Source organism: Esox lucius, chromosome 10, assembly GCF_011004845.1.
Source record: "Esox lucius isolate fEsoLuc1 chromosome 10, fEsoLuc1.pri, whole genome shotgun sequence".
In the NCBI taxonomy this organism is placed as follows: Eukaryota; Metazoa; Chordata; class Actinopteri; order Esociformes; family Esocidae; genus Esox; species Esox lucius.
The window spans coordinates 1124144-1133862 of NC_047578.1; the positions used below are offsets into that span (position 1 = coordinate 1124144).

General features: G+C 40.7%; 1 protein-coding gene across 2 annotated transcripts; it reads right to left on the reverse strand.

Moving 5' to 3' along the window:
• Positions 1-1827: 1827 nt before the first annotated feature.
• Positions 1828-9097, reverse strand: cx30.9 (connexin 30.9). Of its 2 annotated transcripts, none has more exons than XM_013135439.4 (3): positions 8897-9097; positions 3755-4200; positions 1828-3402 (listed from the first exon to the last, which is right to left on the reverse strand). In XM_013135439.4, the coding sequence occupies exons 2-3, from the start codon at positions 4142-4144 to the stop codon at positions 2992-2994; spliced, it is 801 nt and encodes a 266-aa protein (XP_012990893.2). In that variant the 5' UTR covers positions 4145-4200; positions 8897-9097; the 3' UTR covers positions 1828-2991. The 2 variants fall into 2 exon arrangements, with proteins under 2 accessions (XP_012990893.2, XP_010896369.2); XM_010898067.4 differs by having other exon boundaries at positions 8887-9097.
• Positions 9098-9719: the final 622 nt, after the last annotated feature.

Here is a 9719-nt window from a genome sequence, read left to right on the forward strand (position 1 = left end):
ATTATTAAAATAAAAAAGACATTTTCTCAGAGTACCAGCACACTCACAATAGCCGCCCAACTTTGAGGTAGTTTGGCTTAGGTTGACTTGAGATGTTTTAGATTTTGTCTCATCTCATCTCTCATCTTCATCCGCTTATCCGGTATCGGGTCACGGGGGCAGCAGCTCCAGCAGGGGACCCCAAACTTCCCTTTCCCGAGCCACATTTGCCAGCTCTGACTGGGGGATCCCGAGGCGTTCCCAGGCCAGTGTCGAAATATAATCTCTCCATCTAGTCCTGGGCCTACCCCGAGGTCTCCTCCCAGCTGGACGTGCCTGGAACACCTCCCTAGGGAGACGTCCTGGGCGCATCCTTACCAGATGCCAGAACCACCTCAACTGGCTCCTTTCGACACAAAGGAACAGCGGTTCTACTCCGAGTTCTTCACGGATGGCTGAGCTTCTCACCATATCCCTAAGGGAGAAGCCAGCCACCCTTCTGAGAAAACCCATTTCAACCGCTTGAATCTTATTATTTCGGTCATGACTAGATGTTTGTACAAAAAAATTCTCAACATTTTATAAAAACATAAATTTTATGAACTCAAATCAAATCACAATTCCTGTGTCCCATGCTTCATCAACAACAGGTGGCAATTAACCACACTCACTTCATATGTAGTGGTACTGGTCGTTTTAGTCTAGGCATTTAACACAATGTTTATGGTCTATGTGTCTTACAGGGTCGTTTTGTTCTAGGTATCTAACAGGGTCATTTTGGTCAAAATACAGAGCAGGATTGTTTTGTTCTAGGTACCTAACAGGCTTGTTTTGTTCTAAGTATATAACAGAGTCATTTTGTTCTGGGTACCTAGCAGGATTGTTTTGGTGTAGGTACCTAACAGGCTTGTTTTGTTCTAGGTATATAACATAGTCATTTTGGTCTAGGTACCTAGCAGGATTGTTTTGTTCTAGGTATATAACAGAGTCATTTTGGTCTAGGTATCTAACATGATTGTTTTGTTATATGTATCTTACAGGATTGTTTTGGTCTAGGTTCCTAACAGGATTGTTTTGGTCTAGGTACCGAGCAGGATTGTTTTGGTCTAGGTACCGAGCAGGATTGTTTTGGTGTAGGTATCTAACATGATTGTTTTGGTCTAGGTATCTAACAGGATTGTTTTGGTGTAGGTACCTAACAGGATTGTTTTGGTCTAGGTACCGAGCAGGATTGTTTTGGTCTAGGTACCGAGCAGGATTGTTTTGGTCTAGGTATCTAACAGGATTGTTTTGGTCTAGGTACCTAGCAGGATTTTTTTGGTGTAGGTACCTAACAGGATTGTTTTGGTGTAGGTACCTAACAGGATTGTTTTGGTGTAGGTATGGTCATACAACAAAAACAACATGTTCCTTATCCATTCTGCCCCCTGTTGTGTATCTTCCTCTATCCTGTCCTAAGACCCATTGTTCTGCATCTACCCCCATGCTGCTAAAGATTCACTTTTCTTCCTTTACCACAGCACAACCGACATTCCTTTTCTTATCTAAACATGGGGACTCAATACATTAATCAATAAGGATGCATCAGTTCAAGACATTTCCATAACACAGATCTTTAACAGATCTTTAACAGATCCTTAACACAGATCCTTAACAGATCTTTAACAGATCTTTAACATGTGCAGTGTTTGTACAAGTTGTAACTCTCTGGGCAAATGCAGTATATATATGGGTGCAGTTAATACTTGAGTTTGTATACACACAAAGCTTTTAAAAAAATGGTGTGGTTTGTACACGGTGCGGGTTATGAATGGGGAATTATGACCTCTGATATGTCGAAGAAAAGAGCCACAGACTTTTTAAGCTTTAAACAGATTTTTTAAACTTTATAAAACAAAACAATAAATGTAGATAATGAAAGTGCGGTCAGAATGGCAATAAAGTGCTCTGATTGGAAGTACCAGCAAATTCTGAGGGTCATTTTAGAACAAACCCAATCCATTCAAGGATTGAGTTTGTATTTTTCTGGGAATTTGTGCCTTTGGAAAGTGCAGATATAAGAGCTAGGTCTATTAAAACTAAACTGAGACATTTGAATATGAGTTTTGCATTTTGCATTAACCCAACTGATTTGTTAGTTTCTTCAGAAATATACAGCTCTGGAAAAAGTTAAGAGACCACTGCACATTTTTCTTTCCTTTCCAATAAAGTTAAAAAGGATAGTTTTGAGTGACTAACAGAAGTGTTCAATTGGCAGTGGTCTCTTAATTTAACCCTTCTGTTCCTCACTCAAAACCTTCCTTTTCGACTTTTTTGAAAAGGAAAGAAAAAGGTGCAGTGGTCTCTCAATTGTTTCCGGAGCTCTATACATGCCATTTATTATATATATTTATTATACATTTATTATGAAATTCAATGAAAGTATGGATAAGGTACGGTCTGCAGATGGGAAATTTCCAGTCAGTGCAGTTCTACAGCAGACAGTGTTATACACATGGACATACAGTCGCTCATTCCTGTTAAGGTGGATTGGTGGGAAGCTGGCAGGAACAGTCTCTCAGGTAGGAGGCTGTCAGTGTGTGCTGAACCCACCAGTGAGAAAGTGGAGCGGAGAATGTGACGGTTCAATCACTGTGTAACTGTGAGAAACGTTGGCATATAATATGTACAAAGAGATGTTAGCTCCAAATACACATTCTTTTTTTCCCCGTTGTTAGAATATGAGTTGACCCAGTGTCAGTGGATGGTAGCTCACACAAATGACACCAGTCCCTCCACACAGTGGTTTCCTTGAGTGCCAGGGGTTAAGTTGGGTATTTTAGTTGGTATAACTCTTTCACAAAAGTTCTCTAAAAGTAGAATGTGAAAGCAATTCAAGTTATCACAACTCCTCCAAAAGTTAATTGTATCCATTTCACTGACCTAAGATGGAAAAACCTTTTACCGTCCATCTCCTTATCTAGCTCCACCCCTGTCACATGACGCCGGTTATTCCACTTCTGGTTGGAGCCTTTAAGTCTCCCTGGTGGCGAGGTTCTGTATGGAGGCTGTGTTAGTTGGGTCCTCCCAGACAGACACTGTAGCCTTCGACTTCAAACTCGGCCCCACCAGGGACGTGTCCTTGTGCCACTCAGCCAACCTCCTCCTCTTCTCCAATTCCTTTCTTATAATTCGCTTCTGGACATTCTTGCCGATGAGGTAGCACATCTCACAGATGCACAAGACGATGCAGATCACTGACGAGACCACCATGAACAGGATGAAGATTGTTTTCTCGGTGGGACGTGAGATGAAGCAGTCAACGGTGTTGGGGCATGGCTTCAGAGAACACTTGGAGAGACGTGGCATGTGGTAACCGTCGTACAGATAGTACAGAATGTAGAGGAAGCCGGCGTCAAAGCCAGCCTTGAAGACCAGACTCACCTACAGGGAGGAAAGGGAATAGACTACATCATCATCATCGTAAACATGTATTTAATGGGACAAGGTAGAATGAACTGACAATACCGTTGGCTTAGAATAGCATATTGATTTCAACTGTTAGATGTTAAAAAGAACTTGAACTACATTTCAAATACCAAAATATATCAAATATTATCAAAATGAAAACCAGACTTGATGTTTTCCTATATCTGTGCCTAAACAATGTTTATTTAGATGTTAAACAAAGGGATTTTTTTTTAAAAACACCCTTTATTTCCATTGTCACACTAATAAAATGAATGTATTTGGCGTTGTGGTTGGGATGGGTGGCATGTGTGTTATATTTCCTCACTAGGTATGTCCACCACAGCCCGCCTCTCTTCTTTCCTGGGTTGGCATACAGATGATTCCCTTCATGTACGGCTGTGTACTGCATGTTCTTCTTCTGTCTGTACTTCACGTGACCCACCACCATCAGGGACGGACACGTGACGAAGATGAGCTGCAGGGCCCACAGTCGGATGTGTGAAATGGGGAAGATGTGGTCGTAGCAGACATTGACACAGCCCGGCTGAATCGTGTTGCAGACAAAGTCCTTGTTTTCGTCGCTCCAAACCCGCTGGGCGGCCACCACGAACACCAAGACACGAAACACGAACACCATGGATAGCCAGACCCGTCCGAATGCAGTGGAGTACTGATTCACGCCGCCGAGGAGGGCCTGGAAGGTTCCCCAGTTCATCTTGGGAGGACAAAGGGACTGCTCAGGTGGACAGAGGTATGTTGGATCTCCAGCCACTGAAAAAAGACAACTGTGTCAGGAGATACTGTTGGACGGAGGGTGCTCTTTGGTACTTTAAGTTCTCTGTGAAAAACAACAGTTGATTCTCAACAGGCTGGAGGGTCGGATGCCCACAGTAACACTACACACTGATGTCATCATTAGGCAAACCAATCAGCAGGGGGGATCTTTCAGGACAACACCCCCCCAGGCAAGGACATCCATCATCCCCCTAGCTTCAGGTGATAAGTGATTATCCGGAGTGTGGCTGTCTGTTCACACTAGACAGGGCATTGCATTAGACAAAATCTGGTTGAAACCAATATATTATGACACTTGGGACGCATCAACACAGTTACTCTGCACAGTTGTTTATCCTGTTTATGTTCCTATGTCTGTAATGTTGTTTTTGTTTATATTATTATGTCTTTAATGTTGTTTTTGTTTATATTATTATGTCTGTAATGTCTAATTATGTTTTGTAAAATGCATGTTATTTGTAATGTTTTAGTGGCCTGTCTTTTTCATCAAATGCTGGACCCCCTGGGAATACTTCCTGTTGCCATGGTGTCAGCTAATGGGAATACAATAAACATGAGTTAGATGGCAAAGTAAAAAGGAATTAATTTGCCCTATTTAATACAAAATATTTAACAAATGTCTGTTAGTTGTAGCTATTGTGTGTGTTCATATGTGCTTGCATGCATGTATTTGTGTGTGTGTGTGTGTGTGTGTGTGCTTCAAAGTGTTGTTGTTTCCAGTGTGAGTGTGTGGGTTCCAACTGTCTACCTACTGTAGTGTCCAGTCTGTGCTCAAAAGTAGAGCACTTTTTCTATATAGGGTGCCATTTGGAATGCCCTGGATGTTTGTTCCAGACTCCTAGTTTTATCTGACAGCCTCTGCTTGTTTCAGCAGACTGCAGGGAAAGAGAGAGCCCTTTATTTGATATAGCCATTCCTTATATTTCATTGCAAACATAACCATTTACAATACACCAGGGGCTGCATTTTCCACAAACATAGTTTGTAAGCTTGAAAGATCTCTATTGAATAATGCCTGCATGTCCAGAGGCTTCCTCAGCCTTATATAGCGCCCTTATTTTGAACTGGGCCATTTGGGATGCAGTCAAGCCTTTAAAGCCTATACGCTTCAGTTGGTGTTCTCAACAACAGTGTATACCTGACAAAAAACATTTTGAATCATCTACCACTTAATCAAATGTAAACATAGTTATACTTGAAAAGCTCATGTCCATTCAACAGATTTAGCAGAGGTGATCTCTGTCCATACCAACCATAGCTACTGTACCATCAATCATATGCTCCTTCAGCAAACAGCTCAAATGTTTCTACTAATACATATGAGAGGGTTTGTCCCCGTTTTTGGTAGCCTGTCAACGGCTGAAGCAGTCCCCCGGCTGAAAGCGTTAAAAACAGGCCACATAGTGAAATAGTATTTTACGTGGCAGGCAAGACCTGGCAGCATACCCTACCGATCGACTTCTCTATCGCGGAGTGCTTGTTTTGGCCAGCAGAGGGGGCTGCAAGGCAGCAGCTTCGTTCACTCTTTTTCTACACGCTCGCATTAGCATCAGAGAAAACTGCTGTGGAAAACTCGGGCAGAAAATAACAAGTGTCAAGTGAATCCACATCACCACAAAAGCCTTTTCAAGCCAGGTAAGTGACAGTCATTTGAGATGCTCGTTGCCAATTTTAGTCCAAACAATGTTTATGAGACAAAATACAAAAACGAGGCAAGCACTGGGAAGTATTTGTATCTAATAGTGTACTACTTATTATTAAAGATTGGAGAGGAAGTAGAAGAGAGTGAGAAGGAGAAATTAAGGGAGTAAAAAAAGTGAAGCAAGGAGAGTGTAGAAGATTAAAGGTTAAGAGAAGGAAAGGAAGACAAGAGAAGAAAAGAGGAGAAAAGAGGAGAAGAAAACGTTAAGAGTGACACAAGCAATCCTGAAAAGAAGTATATGAAGTAGGTTCCAATCTCATCATCTTATTTAATTATATATTTATTCATTATGTTGTTTAGTATTTCACATATACTATTGTCTTTGTTTTTTCAATTTTGCTCAGGTTCTCTTGCCCAAACTACCAGGACCATTGAATGGCTGTTCAGATTGGACAGTTCTGTCTTGTCTGTAGTATTTCTGTAAAATTATTGTTTTCTCTGTTTATCACAGTGTACCTGTTAGATTAAATACATGAAACCGGGATTGTCCCCCTTTCTTATTTCATAGATATTAATGATTTTCTGACTGCCAAACTGGAAATGTCCTGGTTTTAATTTCAGAAATCTGAAACAATACTTCCAATCACCTCAGCAATGGATGTGGTAGGAACAAAGATCAGTCATTACTCAATATTTCCCGAGGGGAGGGGTCAGGGTCAGGGGGTCATTCAAGGCTGGTAAGCAAAATCTATAGATAACCCAACTGACCATTTAGCAAATTTAAAATGGAATTGAGGTGGACCCGCTGTCTTACCCTAAAACACTTATGTGAGGTAATAAGATACAAGAATAAATGCAAAGTACAGAGATTAAATATATAGCCAATACATATATAGAGAGTAAAATATATAGAGAACATTTCCCCATCAGCTGATTTTCTCCAACCTTCAGCAAAAATTTAACATGGGATGTATCCTAATACTCATATCTGGTTTTCTCCAACCTTCAGCAATAATTTAATATGGGATGTATCCTAATACTCATATCTGGTTTTCTCCAACCTTCAGCAATAATTTAACATGGGATGTATCCTAATACTCTTATCTGGTTTTCTCCAACCTTCAGCAATAATTTAATATGGGATGTATCCTAATACTCTTATCTGGTTTTCTCCAACCTTCAAGAATAATTTAACATGGGATGTATCCTAATACTCATATCTGGTTTTCTCCAACCTTCAGCAATAATTTAACATGGGATGTATCCTAATACTCATATCTGGTTTTCTCCAACCTTCAGCAATAATTTAATATGGGATGTTTCCTAATACTCTTATCTGGTTTTCTCCAACCTTCAGCAATAATTTAACATGGGATGTATCCTAATACTCTTATCTGGTTTTCTCCAACCTTCAGCAATAATTTAATATGGGATGTATCCTAATACTCTTATCTGGTTTTCTCCAACCTTCAAGAATAATTTAACATGGGATGTATCCTAATACTCATATCTGGTTTTCTCCAACCTTCAGCAATAATTTAACATGGGATGTATCCTAATACTCATATCTGGTTTTCTCCAACCTACAGCAATAATTTAATATGGGATGTTTCCTAATACTCTTATCTGGTTTTCTCCAACCTTCAGCAATAATTTAACATGGGATGTATCCTAATACTCTTATCTGGTTTTCTCCAACCTTCAGCAATAATTTAACATGGGATGTATCCTAATACTCTTATCTGGTTTTCTCCATCCTTCAGCAATAATTTAACATGGGATGTATCCTAATACTCTTATCTGGTTTTCTCCAACCTTCAGCAATAATTTAACATGGGATGTATCCTAATACTCTTCACTGGTTACCTCCAATCTGTAAAACATTTCTTGGACTCCATGTTAACATCATGTGCCACTGCCCCTGTTCTGTTTTTGCCTTCAGATTCTGATATACCTTCACTCTTCCTGTTTTCACAGAACATCCTCTTCATAGGCAGTCATTACACGGTTAAATATAGTATTGAAATCCTAACTGTTTGATCTGGGACTACATGGGACCAGGTGCATTTATTTCGTTTTACCTGACTAAAACTCAAAAATACATGTCATTTTAATGTTGCCTGTTTTGGAACAGATTTCCCTGAAATAGATGTTAGCGTGATTCTCAAAAGTCCCTGATGCTCTCATGCTTCCTCTACTGACAGTATGTATGGAATGATGTTTACTGATATTGTTCCTAATGGCTCATATTTCAGTAACCTAAAACTGTCTGTGTGAACAACCATACTGGTTCTACAAGCTCTCTACTGCTGCACCAAACCAAACGTTATGTGATGAGTCAACAGACTTATATACATGAGCTTAAAAGGGCAGAAGAAAGGAAGAATTAACATCTTTCTCATTCATTTCAGTTTTGATTTCATTCCTCCTTCCTCTCATTCCTGCTTCTTCTCATTCCGTCTTCCTCTCATTCCTTCTTCCTCTACCTCCTTCTGCCTCTCTCTCTTTTTTCCTCTCTTTTTTCCTCTCTTTTCTCCCATTCCTTCTCTCTCATCGTGTTTACAATACAGCTCATTTTGCATCCTTTGTCAAACATTTGTGTTGATGGCGTTGAAGGGTTCATTTCAGTACAAGCCTGTTGTATTGTGTGTATGTTTGTGTGTGTGTCTTGGCGATGCCAGACAGTTTCGCATGTTTCTGATATCTCTTCTAACCCCAGGTATTTCCCTTCATATTCTTTCTTCCAACTGAAACAGTGTTTTTCTCCAAAACAGATCCTATTCCTTTAACAATTCTTATGGGTACTAGCAGAACCGAGTGCATTAAATAGGGGATAGGATATCATTTAGAACGCAACAAGAGCCTGTCCTCTCATCAGTTGAGTCTAAAGTTTGTGTGTCACTCAAGCATGGATACTGCTCTGGAGGCAGGTGTGGCAAAAGTACCAAAAACACCTAGCTCTCTCCTAGCACTCCTAGCTTCCTCTGGTTAAAATATTGAAAAACAAGAGAGTATCTGACCTGGTCTTACCTGACGGAGAGGCACATCAGAAGTGCAGAAAGGTTACAGTTCTGCCACTGATGAGAAGCTCCCTGGTTGGTGCTGTGAGCATTGTGAGCCCGGGCAGACAGATCAGGTGGATGGGGACAGGATTGTGGGAGGGATTAGGGAAGGGCCCCGGCGTACCTGGGTGGGAGGACAGGAGACAGCAGCATGCCCTCCAGAGCCGTCACTATGGATATGTGTAAGAGGTCCACAGCCAAGAATGCTCTTACGTTTTGGAGGCAGAGCATAAATTACATTTTAGGAAAACCCTGGAGCTGAGGCTGTAAATGAAGAGCGAGGGAGAAAGACAGAGAAAGAGAGAGAGAGAACTAGCTGTACTACATTTTGGAGATATAAAAACCCATCCAGCTCCAGCACAAGACTGATGCAAATCATTGTATTTAAATACAGATGATACTTTGAATATAGTGTCTCTCTGTGTGTGTCTGTCTGTGTGGATGCATGTGTGTGTGTGTCTGTGTGTGTGTGTGTCTGTCCGTGTGTATGCGTGTGTGTGTGTGTGTCTGTGTGTGTGTGTCTGTCTGTGTGTATGCATGTGTGTGCGTGTGTCTCTGTGTGTGTATCTGTCTGTGTGTATGCATGTGTGTGTGTGTCTGTGTGTGTGTGTGTACAGATTTTACTGTTCTGACGGGCACCAAAAAAATGCAAATATTTGAGGACAATTAAGGCCTATAAGGGTGCCATACACACAAAACCTGTGGGACAAATCCTGTTGCATTTACAGTATATTAAATATGAGTTTGATATTTAAATAATGCAGCCACATGAGCTTTTATGAAGAATTCAC